The sequence below is a fragment of the Patella vulgata genome, chromosome 6 (assembly GCF_932274485.2).
Source record: "Patella vulgata chromosome 6, xgPatVulg1.2, whole genome shotgun sequence".
Taxonomy (NCBI): Eukaryota; Metazoa; Mollusca; class Gastropoda; family Patellidae; genus Patella; species Patella vulgata.
The window spans coordinates 64,970,510-64,997,596 of NC_065884.2; the positions used below are offsets into that span (position 1 = coordinate 64,970,510).

At 37.3% G+C, this 27,087-nt stretch overlaps 1 protein-coding gene across 3 annotated transcripts in view; it reads left to right on the forward strand.

The window, feature by feature from the left end:
- Positions 1–74: 74 nt before the first annotated feature.
- The window catches only part of LOC126823336 (P2X purinoceptor 4), a 37,443-nt gene continuing 10,430 nt past the window's right edge, over positions 75–27,087 (forward strand). Inside the window, exons 1-10 of one of the 3 annotated variants that reach the window (XM_050552113.2) lie at positions 75–215; positions 1,685–1,841; positions 2,790–2,861; positions 5,212–5,287; positions 6,391–6,484; positions 7,404–7,490; positions 14,847–14,994; positions 18,610–18,740; positions 19,681–19,837; positions 20,844–20,945. In XM_050552113.2, the coding sequence (XP_050408070.1) occupies positions 76–215; positions 1,685–1,841; positions 2,790–2,861; positions 5,212–5,287; positions 6,391–6,484; positions 7,404–7,490; positions 14,847–14,994; positions 18,610–18,740; positions 19,681–19,837; positions 20,844–20,945 (1,164 nt within the window). In that variant the 5' untranslated portion in view covers position 75. Of the gene's footprint in view, positions 216–1,684; positions 1,842–2,789; positions 2,862–5,211; positions 5,288–6,390; positions 6,485–7,403; positions 7,491–11,284; positions 11,424–14,846; positions 14,995–18,609; positions 18,741–19,680; positions 19,838–20,843; positions 20,946–27,087 lie in introns of those variants that run through there. The other 2 variants (XM_056101824.1, XM_050552114.2) reach the window with 2 other exon arrangements.

Sequence of the window (27,087 nt, forward strand, 5' to 3'; positions counted from 1 at the left end):
CGGGGCCAAGTGTAGGCCGACATGAGTACATGTATTGTCATGTGCTATGTCACGTGATCTTTGTAGACAACAAACATGGCGCCGCCCTCCATCGTGCGTTCTGCCCTGAGTGTATTTTTTGAATACGACACTCCGCGAATTGTTCACATTCGAAGTAAAAAGGTTGGAATTATTAACAGATTTCTGCAGCTGGCAATAATAAGCTACGTAATAGGGTAATTTAACTCATTTTTGTTTCCACTTCCAAAAAGGTGTCGACTCCGGTTGGGCCGAATTATACAATTTAAACCCCGTGGCCGTGGCGTTTAATTTCATTTCCTCCTAACTATATATGTGGCCTGCAGTACTGTCAGCGACATAACTTAAAAATCAGATTTGTAAAACATTCTACTACCCAATTGTTAATGTTACAAACATGGTGTTATCGCTGGTTTACATTCCTGTCCTAAGTAACATCCATCATTTTTCTTCATGATTTTATTTCGAGTCTGCTGCAGTAGTGTGGTATCAATTCTCCAGTTGTAGGTGACAAGGAATAGTGTCACCTGTCAAACCTCGTGGGTTTTTCTGGGTCCTCCAGTTTCCTCCCACTGCTAAAGACCCCTAGGTGCAAGCGAATTGTTGAAATAATATTGAACCATGTGTTAGTCCCAAAATGACCTAGTTTGTGTCATGTGGACGTCAAACCTCATTTCTCTATCTCTCTCTTCATGATGTTGCCTCTGTGAAGGTGTGAATAGCCGTGCGATCACCAAGAATGAAAATAAGGCACCTGTCAAGTTCATTCCCAGTTGTACCTGTCATTTAGCGCAACATGAGACACCTGTCACAGACTGGCAATCAAAAATTATCACACACCATGCAAGCCTGGGGGGTGGGGTGGGGTCACAGTGGCTAAGTGGGTAAACCTGGAGGTCAGGTATTCGATCCATGCATTGGCCGAGAAAGTTCATCCACATTTTTCAGCGTGGTCCCCCCTTGTCAGTGATGCAGGACGGAGGTCCTGACAAGGACAGCTGTCTAGTCGTTTGGATGGGATAAAAAACCGAGGTCCTGTGTACACATTGGCGTGCACGTAAAAGATCCCTTGACAGTTGAAATTTGTAGTGCCACTGTCCGGGCAAAATTTCCCTCATAGCACACTGTATGGCATATGCCCGGTCATCATTAGCCCAGTTTGGAGCAGAACAGTAGGATGTTAAACCCTATTTCATTTGATTTCATTTCATGCAAGCCTGAACATAAGGCACCTGTCACAGACTTTGTCAGTCACAATTTATCAAACAAGTATTTCTTGCAATGTCTATTTAGTTTGTCTCGTCTGCAGATTTGATGGGGGTTGGATGGCCGAACGGTTAGAACGCAAAGGGTGTATCATACGGTGTATCATTGAGTCAACTGGCGGGATTTTGATTCCCCGGTTGTACATGAAAAGAAGTAGTGTTGCCTGTCAAACCTCGTGGGTTTTCTCCGGGTCCTCTGGTTTCCTCCCACTGCTAAAGACCCCTACGCGCAAGCGATTTATTGAAATAAAATTGAGTCATATGTTAGTTCCAAAATGTCGAGTGGACATTAAACCCCATTTCTCTCTCTTTTTCTCCTCAGATTTGTCTAAATCAGTTTTGTTTTGCATATAGTGCGGTTCCCCTGCTGTTGGGTAATTGTCAAAATTATATTTTTTCAGATTTGCTATCATATACAAGAAGGGTTATCAAGATTTTGATGATGTCAACAGTGCCGTTACAACCAAATTAAAGGGAGTAGCCCTAACGAACCTAACAGATGAGGGTATTAATGGAACACGGGTCTGGGATGTGGCAGACTACGTTATTCCACCGCAGGTAAATAAAAACCTTCTCTTTCTTTCCTTCTTTTATGCCTCAGTGAGGAGATAAAGAGACAGAGAGAGGGAGGGAGAAATGGGCTTTAACTCCACTGGACACAAACTAGGTCAATTCAGGACTAACATTTGGTTCAATTTTATTTCAATAATTCGCTTGCGCATAGGGGTCTTTAGCAGTGGGAGGAAACCAGAGGACCCGGAGAAAACCCACGAGGTTGGACAGGCGACACTACTTCTTTTCATGTACAACCGGGGAATCGAAAACCCCGCCAGTTGACTCAATGATACACCGTATGATACACCCCGCGTGAAAATGTGGGCGTATCCCACCTGGCGGCCGCTTGTTAACTATTATAGTGAGAAATGCCAACTCTTTATTTAAAGTAGCTAAGTCTCTAACTCAATATCATCCATAATCTTCGACATTGAAAACATGAATTATTTGTCAATTTAAATCAACATTGATGTATTGATCTTACAGGGAAAAGATGGGCTTCTGATATCCAATCTTTAAGACAAAATAAACATTTTACCATTGGTACACGAATCGTGTACCATAATGCGTTTCAGGTCCATTCTAATAAGGGACTCGAAGAACGAGGCTAGACATTCAACAAGTCATGTCAAACAGTGACGGCATATTCATATCGGGAGAGTATGCGCAATAAATACTATGTAGACTAGAATAACCAGATGCTAGAAATTTTCATTCGATTTAGACTTCAGACATATTTCGCCGAACGTAACAGATTTGAAATTAGAGTAAAAATGGAAACGATTGAATATAAATCAGTTTATATATATTCCTATTACATTATTATATGCATTACGACCCATTTGTGTCAATTTCTAGGTCCAAAATATTAGCGATTTAGCTCCTTTAATCTCCCATTATGTATCTTTAATTTGCTTCATCTGATGGATGATGGTATTTGTACATTTTCAGGAAAATAATGCATTTTTTGTGATGACAAATGTGATAGTAACACCTGGTCAACAACAAACTACTTGTCTCGAGGTATGTGTACATTTGTAGTATTGGTGTATTTTTCATTGTTATAAAAAAAAAATGGTGTTTTTGTGATGGGTGTTCAATTTTAAAAGCCATAGGAGGTTGGGGGAGCTGGGCCTGGTGATTTGATATTTGATTGAAGGACAACGAAGGTTGGGGGAACTAGTGGGTTCTGTCTGATAGATATACATGTATAACATATCAGGAAATTCATTAAAAGGGCACTGGAAAAGCTTCAAATATTTTATAAGTAATTATTTCAATATATTGTTTCCATAAGTATAAAACGAACCGGAATGTCAATATTACCTGCAACAGGTAAATTTCAGTGTTAGTAATTTCCGCCATTCTCCGTGAGTGTCACATCATTTTAGTCCTTTTGCTCATATTCGAATCTATATTTCTATGAGCAGAAGGACTAAAATGATGTCATAGATTATTTATTGACGGAAAGTTCGTCTACTCACGGAGAATGGTGGAAATTGCTAACGTTGAAATTTACATGTTGCCGGTAATATTCACATTCGAGTTGGTGTTATACTTAAGGAAACGATATATTGACATAATTACTTGTAATATTCAAAACAATTAATGAAGCTTTTCCGGTGACCTTTAATTAAACAAATAGGTCTAATGGGTTAATTTCTTTCTACCTTTTTTTTTTAAATTTCCATAAGTGAAGCAGGCTGCATCTGAGCTTAGACAAGAACATGGAACATGAATACAGATTAAACATACATTATGCAAGAGCTAAATTTGTCTATTGCAGGTCTTTCTTTTAGGCCTGAAATGTTATCTAAATTATTAATTAGACATTGATTAACCTATCCAGACCATAATCAACTCTAGATGGCATCACTAGCCTGTGATCTTCAGTGGATTATGAGCCGATTTCCTTCATAACTTTCCATCACGATTTAACAATTAAATGGATAATCGAGAGTATGCTGTTTATCGTACTGACTTTAGTAATGATGATCGAGGCTAGGCGGAAATTTCAATCGCTTAGTTCTCGGTTCATAGTGGATCAATTTGAATGAAATTTTAGCAAATTGCCTTTACATTATCTAGATTTTAACTATTATAGTGAGAACTCCCAGCTCGTTATCGAATCTCCCATAATGTATCTTTAATGTTTGTTTATATAGGCCAGGTTTCACTATATTCTGCCTGTAATACCCCCGTCAGACCGGGGTGGCGCCCTTACTGTGCTGCTAGGATGACGGAAAGTGGTCTCAGTAGGCATTAAGATATTTATAAGCGTAGTAAAAGCGTGTTGGGAACGCCAAGATTCTATGATCTGACCTCGTAGGTCGCGAGACAAGCATGGTAACATCTCCATGAACGTAGGACACAGGCAGTACACACGTGGCAAAGACGGTGAGAAAATTGTAACATTTGCGACGGGCACTTCATGGCGTCTTCACCACGACCCTCGCGTGTCTGCCACAATTCCGCCACGCCAAGCGTTTCTTTCTGAATCCATATAATTTTTTATGTATCAGTCTGATTAAAACACAGATCCTGTTTTATAGTTCAAATTTTCATTTTATTTGTCTTCACAACACTAGGATCTGGAAGAGTTGTTATATAACAGACGTTCTGGATGAAGTGAGGGATTAGCCAATGAAGCGGTCTGTTACGGCGAGTTCTTGGCGTGTGATGCACGGAACTGTTGGTAAACCACTAGAAACGTCAACGCTGATTGATTAATCAATACCTGACGTCAAAGGGTCAAAAGCCGCGCTGGTACGACCACTGACATGACCTTCCAGTACAACTGGTCAGATCTTCATGTAGTGTAGGCTATCGAAAGTATATATAAAAAAAACGAAACGAAATATAGATCTGTATTTTAATCAGATTTGTTATATATTGTGTGTAATTATATGTTAAACATACATTATGCCAGAGCTAAATCTGTCTATTGCAGGTCTTTCTTTGGGCCTGAAATGTTTTCTAAATTATTAATTAGACATTAATTAACCTATCCAGACCATAATCAACTCTAGATGGCATCGCTAGCCTGCTGTCTTAAGTGGATTGTGAGCCGATTTACTGCATAACTTTCCTTCTCGATTAAACGATTAAATGGATAATCGAGACTATGCTGTTTATCGTACTGACTTTAGTAATGATGACCGAGGCTAGGCAGAAATTTCATTCGCTTAGTTTTCGGTTCATAGTGGATCAATTTGAATGAAATTTTCAGCAAATGGCCTTTAAGTTATCTAGTTTTTAACTATTATAGTGAGAACTGCTATCTAATCTCCCATAATGTATATTTAAATAAATACTGTTAAAAACCAACATGGCCTAGCCTCTAATTTGTATTTAATTATTATTGTATTTGTAGAGTCCTTCCGTACCCGATGGTTTATGTAGTACAAAAAAACCTTGTGAACCAGATACACCAGTCGTAAATGGAAATGGTTTGTTGCATTTCTTCCTTTTTTCTCTGAGATTTGGTGATTGAATTATTATCAATTGCAAGAGACTGGTTAAAACCCATGATTTTGATACGAAGTAGGGGGAAGGGGGGGGGGGGCTAGTATTTTGGGTATTGAACTCTTCCTAATCTTACAAAGAGAGAGAGAGAGAGAGCGGGTTTAACGTCCACTCGACACAAACTAGGTCATTTCGGGACTAACACATGGTTGATTTTTATTTCAATAATTCGCTTGCGCGTAGGGGTCTTTAGCAGTGGGAGGTAACTAGAGGACCCGAAGAAAACCCACGAGGTCGGACAGGTGACCCTACTCCTTGTCACGTACAACCGGGGAATCGAAACCCCGCCAGTTGACTCAATGACAGACCGTATGATACAGTGCGCGTGTGCTAACCATTCGGCCATCCAACCCCCCTGTTACAAAGTGGCAGATGTTATGAATAGTTATCGTGCCATGAAAGCAGAATTTATTTAGATATCTTTATGTTTGCTAAAAGTATTATATGAAGTTTAAAGTTACAATTTCATATTTTTAAGTTATATTTTTAAAATGTATTAAAATAAAGCCCTAAAATAGATGGTATCTATAAACAGTCCTACCTTGTTAAAGAATAATCTTTTTAATCCTATAATTCACTATTGCCAGTTGAGAAATTGGCAAAAATATCATTTTCAACTTCAAATTCAAACGGTTGAAGATAGCTATTCCATGGTGGGGAATAGGAAAACAAGGGAGATAATTGGGGGTAATTGTGTTATTATTTCCGGTGTGAAGATTTGTAAGTGTGAGAAAGATAACCTATGATCGTATAATAATAGTGAGTTGACAACCTATTGAGCAAAAGACAATAGAAATAATTATCTTTTGACTTATTTAGAAAATATGAAATTGTAACTTTAAACCAGTGTTTCAATCCCTGCCATCACCTCTGGCTTGCAGTTGTGGTCTCGATCCCTGGTGTTAGCAATTTCACAATAATATCTTACTTAAAATAGCATGTCTAATTATTAAGCCCAATTTCACAATAATATCTTACTTAAAATAGCATGTCTATTTATTAAGCCCAATTGCTTTTTTTTTTGTAGGTGTTAAGACTGGAAACTGTAAACAATTGCCAACAAACTCCTCTGTTGAAGTGTGTGAGATATATGCCTGGTGTCCAGTAGAAAAGGATGACAAGTAAGGGAGAGGCAGAAAGTGAGAGAGTGGGAGAGGAAGAAAGAGAGAGGAGGAGAGAGTGAAAGGAGAGAGAGAGATGGGGTTTATCGACCACTTGACTTAAACTGGGTCGCGTAGGGGTCTTTAGCAGTGGGAGGACCCAGAGAAAACCCACGAGGTCAGACAGGCAACCCAACTCCTTGTCACGTACAACGGGGGAATGGAAACCACGCCAGTTAACTCAATGGCAGACACTAACGTCCTACTGTTTTGTTCTGAACTGGGCTAATAAAGACGGGCATGCACCATACAGTGTGCTATGAGGGAAATTTTGCCCGGGCAGCGGTGCTATGGCCTACTCATATCAAATTCCAACTGCCAAGGGATCTTCTACATGCACACTAATGTATACACCGGTCCCTCAGTTTTTCATCATGGACGACTTTACTGATGTTAGAGGTGTTAATTAACCTTATTTTGTCCCCAAAATTGTTTAGAATAAAGCTGTGGTAGCAATCTGATTAGAACAGATCCGTTTTGTTTTTTATAGTTCAAAAGTTTGTTTTACTTGTCTTACTACACTAGCATCTGGAAGAGTTGTTATGTAAGCCACTTTCTGGATGATGTGAGGGATTAGCCAATGAAACAGTCTGTTACGACGAGTTTTTGGCGCAAGGTGCAAAGAACTGTGGGTAAACCACTAGAAACGTCAACACTGATTGATTAATCAATGTCTGACGTCATAAGGTCAAAATTCGCTCGTATGAGACCTGACGTGATCTTCCACTAGAAACGGTCAGATCGTTATGCAGTGTAGATTATTGAAAGTTTTGAAAAACGAAACGAAATATAGATCTGTATTTTAATCAGATTGCAATGGAAGCCATTTTGAAAAAATATAATCAAATTAGATATACATGTAACTCACATTTCATTTCAGACCAAGTAAACCTGTTTTATTAGCATCTCAGAATTTTACGGTATTTATTAAAAATAATATAGAATTTGGGAAATTTGGTGTCAAAAGGTAGGTGTATTATGTTATATTGTTTAGACAACAATCAGTTAGATATTGGGTCACATGATTTGAATTTAATGTTTATATTTGTCAGAACCTGCATTACAATCTGAAAGTTGTTGATCAGGATTGTGGATTTTGTGAACAATCTCTAAAATGTACAGGGTGTTCGATGGTCGTATGGTTAGCATGTGCGTGCTGCGCTGTATCATACGGGCTGTCATTGAGTCAACTGGCGTGGTTTCGATTCACCTATTATAAGTGACAAGAAGTTGGGTCATCTGTCCAACCTCGTGGTTTTTTTCCAGGTCCTCCCATTTCCTCTCACTGCTGAAGACCCCTATGCGCAAGCGAATTATTGAAATAAAATTGAACCATATGTTAGTCCCGAAATGACCTAGTTTGTGTCGAGTGGATGTTAAACCCCATTTCTCTCTCTTTATCTAAAATGTACACAGCTTATTACACGCTAAATGCCCTGAAATTTAATTTATGTCAGCGGTAGATTAAAAATAGACCTGTCAAAAGATTTCATCGAAAATCAGAGATATAAATCTTGGATGTCGTCTGCAGTGGACACCGAATGTTGATAAACTTTTGATTCATTCGTAAATACTGAACGGAATAGAACCATGTTTGGAATGATATTCCTGGTACAGATTCAACTTTCACTAAAATTTTGATCAGCATCTTTAATAGAGCTGGGCGATATTCCTTTTTTATACGCCAACATTTTCATGTGAACGTATATTGTCGTTGCCCCTGTCCGTCCGTCCGTTCACAATTGTTTGTGAACAGTCTACAGGTCACAATTTTTATCCGATTTCAATGAAACTTGAAATATAGGTTTATCACCCTCAGATCTCGGTTCCTTTCAATATTGGCATGTATCGGACTGTAACTTCATGGATTATGGCCCCTGATTGTACGAAAACTCACGTTTTTAGCTTGTGACCACTGTAGAGGTCACAATTTTTATCCGATTTAGTTTAAACTTGAAATGTATGATTATAACCCAAAGATCTCGGTTCCCTGCGATATTCACGCATATCGGAACGTAACTTCCTGAATTATGGCCCCTGATTGTACGAAAAATCGCGTTTTTAGCTTGTGGACCCTATAGATGTCATAATTTTTATCCGATTTAAAAAAACGTATTATCATATCACCGTTACACCCTAAGGACGGCTGAGTTCGAATTTCGTGAAAATCGGTCCAAAACTGACAGAAAAAATGGCCGCCCTTCGTTCCCAAATAGCGTAAAAATATGGTATATCAAGGTTGTAGACCCTATAGAGGTCACAATTTTAATCCTATTTTGATGAAACTTGAAATGTAAGTTTATAACCCAAAGATCTCGGTTCCTTTCAATATTCGCGCATATCGGAACGTAACCTCCCGAATTATGGCCCCTGATTGTTCGAAAAATCACGATTTTAGCTTGTGGAGCCCATAGATGTCATAATTTTTATCCGATTTAAAAAAACATATTATTATATCACCGTTACACCCTAAGGACGGCTGAGTTCGAATTTCATGAAAATCGGCCCAAAACTGACAGACAAAATGGCCGCCCTTCGTTCTCAAATAGCATAAAAATATGATATATCAAGGTTGTGGACCCTATAGAGGTTACAATTCTTATCTGATTTTGTTGAAACTTGAAATGTAAGTTTATAACCCAAAGATCTCGGTTCCTTTTGATATTCGCGCATATCGGACTGTAACTTCCTGAACTATGGCCCCTGATTGTACGAAAAATCTTTCTTTTTAGCTTGTTCTCTATCCATCTCTCGAAAATGTGGGCGTATCCTGCCTTGCAGCCGCTGGTTTCAATATAAAATCGTTGGTGAAATCAAAAGTGTCATAAATACCCTCTTCAGAAAAATATTGAAAAAAACGAACATACAGTGGTTTTGATTTTTCTGGATTAAATTTAGCATATATATAGAAAAGATGTTTTTCTTTGCATATTATTCACCATATTTATTGTTTGATGATAAATAAATAACCATAAACAATGAGTGTTCATTCCATGAAGTTCGCAAACATCGTTAGAGCTTTGTTCACACTACGTGGCTTCTCGCACGCTTTTTTTTACACGACCAGTACTGTTAGAATCGTCTCTGCTCCTGTTTAGTTTTCTATATCTTGACAAATTTGATTTTTCAAAGGAATTGTTGATTTTCTTATTGAAATGAATTTTAATAAAGCCGAAATATAAACAATGCCAACTATGTTGAGTGTTGGCAGACTGATTGTCATTGTAATGTGTATTTACAGTTAAATGGTGATAAAACAATAAATTACTGACATTTTATAAAAAATATTGCGATATTTGTTTCCAGGGATATCGCCCAGATCTAATCTTTAATATTCATTGATAATCTTTCTGATAAATTGTTTCAGGTAGTAATTAAACTGGAATATACAGGTCACAATTCTATGGAATGCAATTACTGAGCGATGATTCGACTAGGCTTCTCTAGTCATTATTAAGCAATGTTAAAATATAAAATATAACGAGACATATAAAAAAAAACAATAATTAGTTAATGCTGACCTAGCCTTCTAATCCGTCATCCCTGCATTGAGATAGTAAGATTGTGGGGTCACGGTGGCTAAGTGGGTAAGACGCTGGCTTGCTAATCTGGAGGTCGGGTGTTCGATCCCTGCATTGGCCGAGAAAGTTCACCCAGATTTTCCGCCGTGGTTCCCCCTTGTCAGTGATGCAGGACAGAGGGCCTGACAAGGACAGCTGTTAATCGTTCGGATGGGATGAAAAACCGAGGCCCTGTGTACACATTGGCGTGCATGTAAAAAATCCCTTGGCATTTGGAATTCGATATAAGAGTAGGCCGTAGTGCCGCTGTCCGGGCAAAATTTCCCTCATAGCACACTGTATGGCATATGGCTGGTCTTCATTAGCCCAGTTCGGAGCAAAACAGTAGGACGTTAAACCCCATTTCATTTCATAGAATAGAATAGTGACCTGTACAGTCTTTCTGATCCCTCTCTACTTTATTAACATTTTCTAGTATGTTCTTGTTACCATTAAATTGCTTAGAGAATTTGTGCTCATCCTTATATCATCAGTTTCAGCATGGGACAAAACCAGTAACATTAAAGGGTGCATGGCTCTATTCTTTGGAACCTTAAATTAACCTTAAATTTTTTAAAGATTTGTAATTTCTAATCAATTATGTTCGGTGAAATACGCAAACAGTCCAAATTGAACGACAGTTGTTTGTGTCCGCTTAGTCCATTCTACACATTTTTTATAATATTATTTTGTTGTTTGTGCATCTGCCATTACTAATTTTTTCCACATTGTGTTTTATGATGTTTTTCTTTGTCCATTACAAATGGCTGCCGAAACCTTAGAATACATGACTTGTGTAGTGATTATAAAATGTTCATTGTGTCTTAAATATGGAATATTAGGATCCCATATTTTCTAATTTGTGTTTTTAATTTCAAATATTTAGTGAAAGATATGTGCTTTATAAATGCTGACAGAGTGCCTGACAAGGGACAGTGTATAGTTGTTTGGATGGGACAAAAAAACGAGGTCCCGTGTTCACATTATAACATGCAAGTAAAAGATCTCTTGGCAGTTGGAAATCGATATAAGACTAGGCTGTAGTCTTGCTGTCTGGCCAAAATTCCCTCATAGCACACGTCTTCATTAGCCCAGTCGGAGCAGATGGTAGGACCTTAAAACCCTGTTTAGTTCATTTATAAATTCTGTATGATGATAATAATAATAATAATGAATCAAATTTTGTTTCCTTGGACTACAGACGTAACTTGCTTGAAGATGCTACGGATGCTTATCTGCGGACGTGTAATTATAACTCAGAAAACAAATCCTGTCCCATATTTCAACTGAAAACAATCGTAGAAATGGCTGGTCAAGATTATGAAATAATGGCCCTTCAGGTACCGTGAATAAATATATTCCAGATTTTCAGAATTTGAAAACGACAGGCAGACTCGCTAGCACACAATGTATGCAATCGTGAAACGCAATGATCGCTCATATTAAATCTTTCAGCACCTGTATTGCCATAAATTGCCTAAAACTACTGCTTCTGGTAGTGCCTTAAACCTCCAGAGTTACAGGAATAGCTGTGAACTATTTAAGAACCATATGCTAGATAGCTGTGAACTATTTAAGAACCATATGCTAGTAAGTCATTTGAAAAGTTGTAACTAATTTAAGGTCAGTCATTTGAATATCGGAAGCACGGCCAAGTGGGTAAGACGCTGGCTCACTAGCCAGGAGGTCGCGTGTTCGATCCCTGCATTGGCCAAGAAAGTTCATTGGGATTTTCCGACGCGGTTTACCCTTGTCAGTGGTGCAGGACAGAGGGCCTGACAAGGACAGCTGTTTAGTTGTTCGGATGGGACGAAAAAACCGAGGTCACATTGGCATGCCAGTTTGAATTTGATATAAGAGTAGGCTATAGTGCCGCTGCCCGGGCAAAATTTCCCTAATAGCACACTGTATGGCATATGCCCATCTTCATTATTCCAGTATAGGAGCAGAACAGTAGGACGTTTAACCCCATTTCATTTCATTTCATTTGAATATCTGTGATCTGTTTAAGTATACTGGTTCTATGACTCACAAAAATTTCAGGCAGACTAAGGACGCAGTAGTTCTAGGTAATTTCAAAAATGAGCCTCAAAAACTCAATGTAAAATACATCACCTTTCCCTAATTATTTCACGGAATCAGGGGAGTAAATATTTACCAGGTGCTGAAGAATACCGTAAAAATAAAAAGCACTTTGTTGCTTTTGTTAAAACTTTATAGTTCCAAATTTTGTAAATTTTGTAAATTTTAAAGAGAAAATCATTCACAAGACTTGAGTTATTATTTATTAATCAATGCTCCTGAGAACAAAAATGAAATTAGTTTGGTGGTAATATGCATGCATTGTGAATATCTTTTTGTTAACACATCAAATGGTTGCAAAAAGCTACAAGTGGAGCTGCCTTTGCGTTCAAATTTCTGAGAAATGGTGATTAACTTTAGTAATATTTAAATATGCATTACTATTTTATAACTGAATTATCTTCATATATCACAGTTATAAACCTTCATAAGATAAATTATCTGCATATATCACAGTTCTAAACTTTGATAAGATAAATTATCTTCATATATTACAGTTAAATTGAAAGAAAAACGACATTGATTAAATTTGATAAAACTGCATAGAATTTCACAATATCTTTGATTCTTCTGTTTTGTTTTCTTATTAATCAGACTTTCTGATGAATATTATATTTAAATTAACTTTTATATTTAAATTAACTTTCTGATGAGGTTTATATATACATTAACTTTTTGTCTGTCTAACCTAATGCAACAAGCACACATTTCTTTATAGTCATTCGATTTAATTTATACCCCTGTCAGACCGGAATGGCGTCTTTACTGCGCTGCTATGGTGACGTAAAATGGTCTCAGAACCCGTCAAGATCTCCATTAGTCTGGTAAAAGCGTGATGGAAACGCTACAGATATCGTGCTGCAGTCTCCATGGTCGCCAATGATTGCAGAGTCACGGCGTTTGTTTTGAGCATGTTCAAAACAAACGCCAAGGTCTTAGCAGTGCAGTAAGGAAGCCACCCAGGTCTAATGGTGGCATTAACAAGTAATTGATAAGTGACCAGAATTAGGGAACCTTTTATTAAATTTTGATTCTTGTTGATATAGACTGTCGACATCCAAATCTCTGGGGGGGGTTTCCTGGTCCTTCGGTTTCCTCCCACTGCTAAAGACCCCTACCAGCAAACGAATTATGGAAATAAAATTGAACGGTATGTTAGTCCCAAAATGACCTAGTTTGTGTCAAGTGGACATTAAACCCCATCTCTCTCTCGCTCTCTCTCTCTCTCTCTCTCTCTCCACATTTGACTATCTCAAAGTGGGGTTTAACGTCCACTTGACACAAACTAGGTCATTTCGGCACTAACATATGGTTTAATTGTATTTCAATAATTCGCTTGCGCGTAGCGGTCTTTAGCAGTGGGAGGAAACCGGAGGACCCAGAGAAAGTCTCAAAAATAAAAGTCTGAGTACGTATGAAATTTAAACGCCAAAATATAGAGGAATGGTGTATTTACCTTGTCTCAAACTTTCGGCTCCAAATATTGAGTCGTTTGGACGTGAATGTCAAAACTGCTTATCCGGACACATAACCCTATTAAGATTTCGGGTCAAATTTTTTGTTGAGTGACCTGATAATCGATTCCTGTTCCTTTAGAGGTCTATACAATGAATGACCCATGTGCTTTAATTGATAACGAAAGATAAATTTCACCTACACATTATTTTTATAAAATGAAGACTGACGGGTTTAAGTTGTTCGAAAACGCATCACATAACTTGAGTTAGTTACTCGGCCCTAAGGTAGAGGATTTTAAGGGATTTTAACACAAAATTAAGCAGTTCTATTCTCCAAAATATTATCGGGATTGGCCCTGTAAATGAAAACAAAATATATATACTTTTTAAAATTCTCGAAGTATACTTAGTGTATTCGACTAACTTGGTCGATTTAGGACTTAAAATGTCGGTCAACTAGTTTAGTGTCTGTTCTCAAGCAGAGCTAACTGTAGACAGACAGCATAAGTTTAGTATGGGGTTTCAGGTCTCGTCATCACAATACTTAGATCAATTTTAGATTATGGTAAATTTCATTTCTATGTTTAAATGTCTGCAATTCGATGGTGTTCCCTTCTACTCTGCTTTAAATTCCAGCTGTCAGGGGATCTTTTACATCCACATGAGTGGACATAAATTTTTCATTGCTCTGGTATCTGTCAGTGTGTTTGTTGATGTTTGTAATATATGTTTGGCACTATTTCAGGTATTATAACTTGACTTGTCGACACTGCATGATAATTTATTGCAATGGATTTCCTTTTCCCACAACATTGAAATTATTTAAGTGTTTTGCATGTACCTGTATTCCTATTTCATCGTGGAGTGCATGTATTTTTAGTTTTTACAAACTACTTGATGTTCTGTATGTTTTCTAAGGTGGCACATCTCCCTTTGGTTTGTTTTCTCACTATTGTTCATGTTCCTGTTGAAGGTTTTGAAAGGATGAGCACAAATTTTATCTGAATTGTTTTGATTATTTGATTTGATTTGACTCAATTTTGATTTGACTCAGTTTTGGGTTGACTCAATTTTGGGTTGACTTGATTTTGGGTTGACTCAATTTTGATTTGACTCAATTTTGATTTGACTCAATTTTGGGTTGACTCAATTTTGATTTGACTCGATTTTGGGTTGACTCAATTTTGATTTGAATTTTTAACTTTTGATTGTTCTCCATTTCAGACGTAACCTTATTGGGTTTGAAAATGACACCGAGCTGGCTAGTTGTCGATATGATGCTAATGATAAACTTAACCGATTTTGTCCTATTTTTATTTTGAGCGAAATCGTACAGTACACCGGTCAAGATTACTATAATTTAGCTCTCTCGGTAAACATCCACAATTTTTATTTTTCATCATTTCACTCTGTAAACATCCAGAATGTTTATCTTTCCTATCAATGGTTTACTCCGTAAACATTGATAAATTTTATCTCTTTCCTGTCGATGATTTGCCTTGATAAACATCCAGAATTTTTATTTCTTTTCGTATCGATGTTTTTACTTTGTAAACCATCAAATTTTTTATATATTTTCTGTTTGATCAATTGATCATTTCGAGGTGATAGATTTTTTTAGATAATTTAGAAAGAGATCCTGTTACTGTTTTGGATTAAAAAGATGTCCTTGTCTTGTGTAGAATCGAAATTTGTCAAATTATGGCCCATTGTCATATTTCACAGAAACAAATAGTCCTCCTCCTGTTAACTTTTGAACTTGTACTAATTGGCTGAATTAACTTTTAAATGACTCAGAGGTTTGACGTCATAGCGTCATCTTGTGGGTTTTCTCCGGGTCCGCCTGTTTCCTCCCACTGCTAAAGACCCTTACACGCAAGCGGATTATTAAAATAAAATTGAACCATGTGTTAATCCCGAAATGACCTAATTTGTGTCGAGTGGACGTTAAACCCCATTTCCCTCTCTCTCTCTTGCAAGTTGGGGTCATAATTTCTGAAATATCACTGTTCAAATTGTTTCAATCCATGAAAAATAAGTTTTTGGTTGAGTTCTGACGTTGATCTGCTTTGTTTATGTCAGTCTCTAGTTTGTATAAGTAGGGTGTTTGTGTTATTTGTCGTTATAGCTTATATAGTATGTTAAAATATTTTAAAAATTACTTACTTCAGAAAATATACAGTCTAAAAATCTTGATTCAAATTTTTAAGATTAAAATAAGAATCAGTTTTAGGTTGTTGCTCTCTTAACTAGAACATTCCAGTTTCAAATAAGGTCAGATCTTTATGTAGTGTAGGCCGTCGAAAGAATTTTCCGACGTGGTTCCCCCTTGTCAGTGGTACAGAACGGAGGGCCTGACAAGGACAGCTGTCTAGTCCTTCGGATGAGACAAAAAACCTGAGGTCCGTTGTATACATTGGAATGCACGTAAAAGATCCCTTGGCAGTTGGAATTCGATATAAGAGTAGGCGATAGTGCCGCTACCCGGGAAAAATCTCCCTCATAGCACACTGTATGGCGTAAGCTCGTCTTCATTAGCCCAGTATAGGAGGAGAACAGTAGGACGTTAAACCCCATTTCATTTCATTTTATTTCCGTCGAAAGTATAAAAAACGAAACGAAATATAGATCTATATTTTAATCAGATTGTTCAAACAGTAAACGGTGAAAGCTGACATATAAAGTGTGGTATAGTTGTTGGATTGGACAAAAAAACTGAGGTCTGCCTTTTTACTCTCATTGGCGTGCACATAAAAGACCACTTAGTCAGCTTATTGATTGTTTAACATAGGGGTTTCTTTTCTTACTTTTGTATATTGTTACCAAATTGTGTCACAACCCTTTGATCTAATTGTTTTAAGGTATGGTTTCCATTTTTGTTGTTAAGACATCCTCACTGGCCATGGACTATAAGTTAATTAACTCTCTATCTGCTATTGTATATCTTAATAAGTGTTGGTGTAGGCCTTTGATCATGTTGTTGCTATGTATGGTTTCGGTTATGTTGTTGTATTTTGTCTATATATATTTGCCTCATACCTGTTTTACTGTATTAGCTTGATAACGTTGAGAGAATACCTTACGAAACGTCGCCTTAAATACACTAGTAGCTGTTTTCCATAAGTATGTGTTTTGTTGTTGACAGTTGGAGTTGAATGATTGTAGGCAGAAACGTAGCTTTCCAGGAAAACCTTCTCCTCCCTACATGTAACACATATTCCCTTGTTTCTTGAGTGCGGTGGGTTGGATTTTGTCAACTGGCGTGGTTTTGATTTCCTGGTTGTACGTGACAAGGAGTAGGGTCGTCTGCCCAATCTCGTGGGTTTTCTCCGAGTCGTCTGGTTTCCTCTCTCTGCTGAAGACCCCTACGTGCAAGCAAATTATTGAAATAAAATTGAACCATATGCTAGTCCCAAAATGACCTAGTTTATGTCGAGTGGACGTTAAACCCTATTTTCTCCAAGTCCTCAGGTCTCCTCCCACGGCGAAAGACCCCTACGTGCGTTCGGCTAGCCCCTGTATGCATTCAGTTCATCTTATACATACATTTGTTGTTTGTGGCCTTCACTTCATCACATATTTGTGTTTGTTGTTTGTAGAATCTTGTTTAATTGTTTGTGTGTGGTGCACTCCTCCTGCACATGTCAACATAAGAATATTAACCATACATTAGTGTAAAAATCACAGTAGTACTGTTGTTCGCGGTGTTCACTTAATCTGATATATGTTTTTGTGGTTTGTGGTATCTTGTCTGCGGGTTTGTCTTGTTTAATTGTGTGTGGTGCGATCCTCCTGCACATGTCAACATAAGAACATTAACCATATATTAGTGTAAAAATCATAGAAGTACTGTTGTTCGTGGTGTTCACTTAATCTGATATATGTTTTTGTTGTTTGTGGTATCTACGCCGTGGGTTTGTCTTGTTTAATTGTTTGTGTGTGGTGCGCTCCTCCTGCACATTTCACCATTAGAATGTTAACCATATATTCGTGTAAAAATCACAGAAGTATTGTGTTGATGAGACGTGTTTGATCTCTGTATTGGCTGAGAAAGTTCATTGGGATTTTCTGGCGTGGTTTCCCCTTGTCAGTAGTACACGAGGCCTGGCAAGGGACAACACATAGTTTACTTGTCTTTACTACACTAGGACCTGGAAGAGTAGTTATATAACGCACGTTCTGGATGATTTGAGGGATTAGCCAATGTAATGGTCTGTTACAGCGAGCTTTTGGCTTGAGGTGCACAGAACTTTGAGTAACTAGAAACGTCAATGCTGATTGATTAATCAATGTCTGATGTCATAGGGTCAAGAGCCGCTCGTACGACACCTAACATGACCGTCCACTTAATCTGGTCAGATCTTATGTAGTGTAGGCCATCGAAAGTATAAAAACCGAAATGAAATATAGATTTGTATTTTGCTCAGATTGAAGACATTGTTCACTTTTGATGGATTTCAATTCTTAGTATTATTAATGTATTACTAGGCCTATAAACTCTAAGATAGCCATTATTAACTGTTTATTTCTTACAAGTACTTTATATACCTTATTATTGTCAATATTGTCGGTCTATTTTTCTACTTCATCTGGGCCCCGAGTTCACAAAGCATTGTCAGACTTGAGTTAAAAATTTACTCAACTTTCAATCACTGTTTATGAGAAATATCTTTGAACCAGAAACATAAAACTTTGCACATAGTTTTATAATGGGCTATATTTTAGTTAAAATAAGACAAACAAATTTGAGTAAAATCTTAATTAAAGTCTGAGAATGCTTTGTATGAACTCGATGCCCGGATTTTGCTTACCTAGTTTTACTTAATATTGTTTTAGCGCCAATAATGAAACTTTTTTTCTTTGTGTGGGGGGGGGGGGGGGGAGGAGTGAGGGGATATTGTTGAATATTTAACGTTTTTGAATTCTTAAGCTTTTTCAGGAGGTAAAATATTGTTTTTTTTTCTTTTTAAAATTTATAACTATCCAGGGTGGTGTGATACAGATACTAATCCAGTGGAACTGTAATCTGGACTTAAGTGTGGAGGACTGTGTGCCTGAATATCAGTTCAGAAGACTGGACAGCAATGACTACACACTTGCGAAAGGTTTTAATTTCAGGTAATAAATTTTATGTAAAAATCTGTTATGCTAGGTTCCCATTGCGATGTGTTACAATAGGATTGTCTCGACTGAGTCCACGATCTGGTATGTGAAGATACATTTGGATTTGTTGCGATACGATCAACACGATTGCTACTACTGACCTCAATATAGAATCACGACGATTACTTCACGATTAAAACCACGATTTTAACGGATACGTTTCGATACGATCAACACGATTGCTACTACTGACCTAAATATATGATAAGACCTGATAGAATCACCACGATTACTCCACGATTAAAACCACGATTTCAATTGAAGCGCGAATCGTGATAGTAGGAACATAGCAATACTTCCCTGAAGAAATGGGAAGCATTCTTTTTAGATTCAATTTGTTTTTATGCCTATGGAGATAATCCTCAAATTACTAATTACATCAGAAATATCTGTAAAGAAAATCAAAGTATGTATGTATGTATGTATGTTCGCCCATCACATATGTGGTATCAAATTAACCAGCATGACTCAGTGAATGCTTTTGGCCATCGAATTTGGACCTGGGCGAATTGAGTCTTGGTCCTTGGGAAATCATACTTTATCGATGTGGTATCAAATTAAACAGCATGACCTGGTGAATGTTTTAGGTCATCGAATTTGGGACGAGGGTGAAGGCGGGTATTCTAGTATATTATAACATCTGAATTTTATGAATTGACTTATATCAGAATAAAGTGAAAGTGGTTGATTTTTTTTAACACAACTTAGTTTTTATTTATATATATATATGTATAAATGTGATAATTGTTTTTATAGATATGCTGAACCCTATTTATATGTATGTATAAATATGCTAATTGTTTTTATAGATATGCTGAACCCTATTTATATATATGCTAATTGTTTTTATAGATATGCTGAACCCTATTTATATATATGCTAATTGTTTTTATAGATATGCTGAACCATATTTTGAAGATGGAGTGAAAAAAAGAACATTAATAAAAGCATATGGTATTCGTTTTATTGTGACTGTTGAAGGAAAAGCTGGCAAATTTAATTTTGTGCCTTTGTTTCTCAACATTGGTAGCGGTTTAGCTTTACTCTCTATTGTAAGTTTTTCTAGGTGTCTTATACAAACATATTAAAGGGAGACTATCCTTGTGATACCCATTATACAGGGCTAGAAATTCATGTGAATCTCCGAATCTGATTCCCGCAAGGAATCTCGCAAGAGCTGACGCTGCAAATCTATAAGGATTCGCGTGAAATTTTTCTTAAAAAAAAAAAAAAAAAATCTCGGAGAATTGTTGAGTGGATATTTTCCCAACAGAATCTCGAATGCCGAATTCCAATAACACGTGACATATTGGTTGGAATTAGGTCAATAAACCAGTTCTAAATAGCGTTTACCGTTATGATTTTTTATTTTATATACATGCTGACAGAGACTTAATTTTAAAAATATTATTGAAGGCTATATCATAGTCGTACCAAAGTTTATTTTATAGCAATTTCAGTTATGGTTGTCACGTGATCATTGTGCGGTTTGTCTATCATCGACGTATGAATAAAAACTTTTGCAAGTTACGTGACTAGTTGCGTGATGGACAAAAGACTACAAATTGTGCTATGAAGAAATGCCATGGTGCTGTATCAGCTTATTTTGACTACAGCATTTTCTGGATATTACTTTTGACACACCAAAAACTCCATCTGATTGTTTTATTTTTATCATTGTTGTTGTATTTTGGTGTTTTAGTTTAACACAATAAACACAATTTTGTTTTTTAGACAGTATTATTAATTAAGATTCGGAGGATTCGCACAGATTCCATATATGAGAATCCTCTTAGATTCTCGCAAAAAATGACAAATTTCTAGCCCTGTTATAAAAACATATTAAAGGGAGGCTATCCTTGTGATACCCATTATAAAAACGTATTAAAGAGGTGGAGGATGTAACATAAAATATCATTGTATAAATTTATGAACTGAAAGAGCCTATAAAAAAATTTTTTTTATTTATTGTAGACTACTGTGATATTGTATAAACTTACTGATCTAAAAAATCCTATTTAAATTTTTTTATTCATTTTTTTAAAATTATTATTGTAGGCTACTATAGTCTGTGATATTGTGGTGTTGTATTTCTTAAAAGCCAGAAAGTTTTTCAAAGAAAAGAAATATTTGGATGTGAAGGGAGCTGATGCATATGAGGTAAAATTTATATTTGCGTGGTTAATCTGTTATTTTAAGATACAAAATATGTCTGAACCTATGTTAGCTTGCATTCTGAACATCAGAGACACGCTACCCAGCTACCATTTGATTTTTGTACGTTAGTTACGTACGGTTAGCTTGTTGAAGCCATGATCAATTGTTTAGCAACCAGCTATATGCTGTCGAAATTGTTCGAAATCAATTTGCAGGCCTTTGTTTAGAGATTGTTTGCGGCTACATAAATCTGATTGAAACACAGATCCTATTTCGTTTCGTTTTTTATATTTCAAAATTTCATTTTACTTGTTTACTACACTAGGATCTGGAAGAGTTGTTATATAACCCGCGTTCTGGTTAATGTGAGGGATTAGCCAATGAATCGATCTGTTACAGCGAGTTCTTGGCGTACTGTGCATGGAACTGTGGGTAAACCACTAGAAACCTCAACACTGATTTATTAATCAATGTTTGACATCATAGGGTCAAAAGCCACTTGTTTGACCTCTGACGCGACCTCCCTCTAACTGGCCAGATCTTCATGTAGTGTAGGCCATCGAAAGTATAAAAAAAATATAGATCTGTATTTTAATCAGATAGCGGCTGTATACACGGTGATTTTAAAGGGACGAGCAATTCTTTGTCAGTGAATATCAAACTCATCCTTGGTGACAATGACACGCACCTAAGCTATGGGGTCTGTGTGCTCTAAGGTTTCGTGCGTCAGTGAATTCTCAGCCAGATCTTTAAAAAGGTGCTCTCATTTTCACATTCTCGGTCTGTAGTCTGTACCTTAAAGAGGTGCTGTCATTTTAATAATGATTTTACAGTGTATTGAGATTGGTTACATCCCCTGAAAATGAAACATTTGTCGCATATGGCTCTTCTCAAGCTTGAACTTTGACACACAATTTTTAATTTTTAAGCTTTTTGAATGCTGAGAATTTGGGCTGAAATTTAAAGTATTTAGTTATTTGTAATATAAATGGTGAGGTTGAAAAGTCGGACATCTCAGAATTTGTTGTCCTGTTTGGTCCAATTTTTCTCTTATTTGTGTTTTTTTGTACTCTATATAGACTGGCTTTTTGGAGTTGTAGAAAAAAAGTCTTAGTTTTTAGCGTAGGCCCAAAGTCGAAAACTCTTGACTAAAATAGGTACAAGAAGTCCAAGTTTTTGTAATTTGCATATGGATAGGGTTGAAAAGGAAAAATTTAACTTACAAAAACACAAATAGGTCATAGAAATCCTAGTCCTAGTTTTCGTAATTTACATTTCGTAAAAACAAACAAAAAAAATTCAAATCCTCAGACCAAATTGGTCACAGAATACTGAGTTGTCAGGGTATGAAATGAGCCTCTTATATGATAACCTCAGAAAAGGTTACGCTAATCTGCCTGAAATTTGAAATGGTAACCTGGTTACGATGCATAATTTTCTGCCATATTTGTTTGGAGCTGACCCTCGAATTAGCCTAGGGGGATTTGGGGGCAAAGAAAATTTTGCATTTTGGCATGCAATATGGTACAATTTGGATGATTATACACCACTATAGGTAGTCTACACTTTACACTAAGTTTTCTTAGTTTTGTTTAATTTTCTTATTGTTCATCCATAGTGAGCTCACTGTAAGATCAGAAGGATTATGATGCCTTATTTATGATAGTATATTTCTTTCATTATTGTCCCCCGCCTTTCGAAGAAAGCAGGGGACTATTAAAATGGGTTCGTCCGTCTGTCTGTCTGTCTGTCTGTCTGTCTGTCCGTCTGTCTGTCCTTCTGTCTGTCCGTCTGTCTGTCCGTCACACTTTTTGGGACACAATAACTCTCTTCCTAATTGAGCTAGAATGTTCAAACTTGGTGTATGTGTTTATTAGGTCAATGCCTTGATGGAGTTCGAAGATGAGCATTTTCCGCTTAGGGTAAGCAGAGATAAGCAATTTGATTGGTTGATGCTTTGGGACACGATAACTCTCTTCCTAATTGGGCTAGAATGTTCAAACTTGGTGTATGTGTTGATTAGGTCAATGCCTTGATGGAGTTCGAAGATGAGCATTTTCCGCTTAGGGTAAGCAGAGATAAGCAATTTGATTGGTTGATGCTTTGGGACACAATAACTTTTAATTGAGCTAGAATGTTCAAACTTGGTGTATGTGTTTATTAGGTCAATGCCTTGATGGAGTTCGAAGATAAGCATTTTCCGCTTAGGGTAAGCAGAGATAAGCAATTTGATTGGTTGATACTTTGGGGCACGATAACTCTCTTCCTAATTGAGCTAGAATGTTCAAACTTGGTGTATGTGTTGATTAGGTCAATGCCTTGATGGAGTTCGAAGATGAGCATTTTCCGCTTAGGGTAAGCAGAGATAAGCAATTTGATTGGTTGATGCTTTGGGACACGATAACTTTAGTTCTAATTAAGTGAGATTGATGAAACTTGGTGTATAGATTTATTATATGAATACCTTAACTAAGTTCGATAATGAACATTTTTTGCTGAGGGTAAGCAGAGTGATAAGCAATTTGATTGGTAGAAACTTTGGAACACAATAACTCTCCTTCTAATTGAGGTAGAATGTTCAAACTTGGCATAGGTGTCTATTAGGTGAATGTTTAAACTTGATGTATATGTAGATGTTCATTAGGTGAATGTCTTGACTGAGTTCAATAATTAACATTTCGAGCTGAAGCTAAGCAGAGCTAATCGATTTCATTTGTCGATGGTTTGGGACAAGATAATCTTGATTCTATCTGATAGAGAGTGATGAAACTTAGTGAAAAAAATAAATGTGCGATTAATTAATATGTGTCATCTATTTATTTTGCAATTTCGGCGGGGGACATCAGCCTCACTGTTGGCTTGTTTATTTTAAATTTCGGGTGGCTAAGTGGGTAAGACACTGGCTCCCTAGCCTGGAGGTTGTGTGTTTGATCCCTGCATTGGCCGAGAAAGTTCATCAGGATTTTCTGGCATGGTTTCCTCTTGTTAGTGGTGCAGAATAGCTGTCTAGTTGTTCGTATGGGACGAAAAACCGAGGTCCCATGTATACATTGGCGTGCATGTAAAAAATCATTTGACAGTTGGAATTCGATATAAGAGTAGGCATAGTGCCGCTGCCCAGGCAAAATTTCCCTCATAGCACACAGTATGGTGTATCTCCGTCGTCATTAGCCCAGTCGGAGCAGAACAGTAGGACGTTAAACCCCATTTCATTTCATTTAGTTGAAATATGCATGAACCACTTTGCTTTTGCTTTATCCCAGCTGATTTCTGATAGCTTTTTTATGACAATACTTTTCATTATATCCTATAATATTTATTAGAAATTTGCACGAATCACTTGTGTAAATTTTTCTTTGGCACTAGGACAGCAGAATATATTTCATTATTTCCTATAATATCTTTTTGTCCCCCGCCTTTCGAAGAAAGCAGGGGACTATTAAAATGGGTTCGTCCGTCTGTCTGTCCGTCTGTCTGTCCGTCCGTCCTTCTGTCCGTCTGTCTGTCCGTCACACTTTTTGGGACACAATAACTCTCTTCCTAATTGAGCTAGAATGTTCAAACTTGGTGTATGTGTTTATTAGGTCAATGCCTTGATGGAGTTCGAAGATGAGCATTTTCCGCTTAGGGTAAGCAGAGATAAGCAATTTGATTGGTTGATGCTTTGGGACACGATAACTCTCTTCCTAATTGGGCTAGAATGTTCAAACTTGGTGTATGTGTTGATTAGGTCAATGCCTTGATGGAGTTCGAAGATGAGCATTTTCCGCTTAGGGTAAGCAGAGATAAGCAATTTGATTGGTTGATGCTTTGGGACACGATAACTTTTAATTGAGCTAGAATGTTCAAACTTGGTGTATGTGTTGATTAGGTCAATGCCTTGATGGAGTTCGAAGATGAGCATTTTCCGCTTAGGGTAAGCAGAGATAAGCAATTTGATTGGTTGATACTTTGGGGCACGATAACTCTCTTCCTAATTGAGCTAGAATGTTCAAACTTGGTGTATGTGTTGATTAGGTCAATGCCTTGATGGAGTTCGAAGATGAGCATTTTCCGCTTAGGGTAAGCAGAGATAAGCAATTTGATTGGTTGATGCTTTGGGACACGATAACTTTAGTTCTAATTAAGTGAGATTGATGAAACTTGGTGTATAGTTTCATGACAGTAATACCTTGACTAAGTTTGATAATGAGCATTTTCTGCTCAGGGTAAGCAGCAATTTGATTGGTTGATACTTTGGGGCACGATAACTCTCTTCCTAATTGAGCTAGAATGTTCAAACTTGGTGTATGTGTTGATTAGGTCAATGCCTTGATGGAGTTCGAAGATGAGCATTTTCCGCTTAGGGTAAGCAGAGATAAGCAATTTGATTGGTTGATGCTTTGGGACACGATAACTTTAGTTCTAATTAAGTGAGATTGATGAAACTTGGTGTATAGTTTCATTACAGTAATACCTTGACTAAGTTTGATAATGAGCATTTTCTGCTCAGGGTAAGCAGAGCGATACGCAATTTGATTGGTCGAGACTTTGGAAAACAATAACTCTCCTACTTTGATTGTTAGACTATAAGTAAAGATATACTGTTTGATTGTTCAATACTTTGTAAAAGATAATTTGTGATAAATTTATATGTGTCCTCTAATTATTTTCCTATTTCGGCGGGGGACATCAGCCTCACTGTTGGCTTGTTGATATTTGCATGAATCACTTGCTTAAATTTTGCTTTACCCGAGCGAAGCTTGCTTGTGAGTAGTAGTAACTCGTGTCTCCTAGCAAACCCTGAAGAAAACCATCAAAATATAAGAAATATATAGATTATTGCGTTATTTCAGATGTTTGATAGCATGAAAAAAAGTGCTGAGTATCAGAGCGATGGTCAAACTATAACTAATTAAAGACACCTGTTTTTGTATGTATGTGTATACATGTACATTTAGCTTTCTTGATCCTCCCTCTCCTGCCACCTCCCCCCCTCCCCCTGGGCGGGTTGGATAGCCGAATGGTTAGCACGTGCGCACTGTGTCATAAGGCCTGTCATTGAGTCAACTGGTATGGTTTCGAATCCCTGGTTGTACGTGACAAGGAGTAGGGTCGCCTGTCCAACCTCGCGCTGTATCATAAGGTCTGTCATTGAGTCAACTGGCCTGGTTTCGATTCCAGGTTGTATGTGACAAGGAGTAGGGTCGCCTGTTCAACCTCATGGGTTTTCTCCAGGTCCTTCGGTTTCCTCCCACTGCTAAAGAAAAACCCCTACGCGCAAGCGAATTATTGAAATAAAATTAAACCATGTGTTAGTCCCGAAATGACCTAGTTTGTGACGAGTGGATGTTAAACCCCATTTCTCTCTCTCTCTCTGTTGATTTCTGGGGGTCTGAATGGTTTAACATGTGCACATTAGATCATAAGATCTGTCATTGAGTCAAGTGGCGTGGTTTCGATTCCCCAGTTGTACGTGACAAGGAGTAGAGTCGCCTGTCCAACCCCATGGCTTTTTTCTGGTTCCCTCCACAGTTAAAATTGAACAGTCTGTGTCGATTGGACCTTTAACCCCTTGTTGCTGTCCATCCACGTGGATTTTCTCAATGTCCTCCGATTTCCTCCCACTTCTAACAATCCCTACAGGCAAGCGAATTATTGAAATAAAATCAAACCATATGTTAGTCCCGAAATGGCCTAGTTTTTATCGAGTGGATGTTAAACCACATTTAAGCAGAGATAGGCAGTTTTATTGGTCGATGCTTTGATACATCATAACTCTGATTCTAATTGAATGAGAGTGATTGAACTTGGTGATTGATTTCATTACATCAATACCTTGACTATGTTCGATAATGAACATTTTCTTCTCAGGTTATGCAGAACGAGTGCTCTTTTGGCTTGTTTTACTAATTGTTAACACATGATACAATTTTATGGATACACAATTTCTGAGTTTAATACTAAGCGACGTTTCGACGCGGATACTCTCGTCTTTATCAAGCAAACGATACGGATATGTGAATAGTAGGCAAATATATACAGAATATGCAACCTTTGATATTTTTCAATCCTGGTTCTCTCTTGTTAGGTGTGTGTCTAGTTTTCCAGCCCAGGTGGGATGGGAAATAAAACAAGGTCCAGTCGTACACATGTGCAAAAGAAC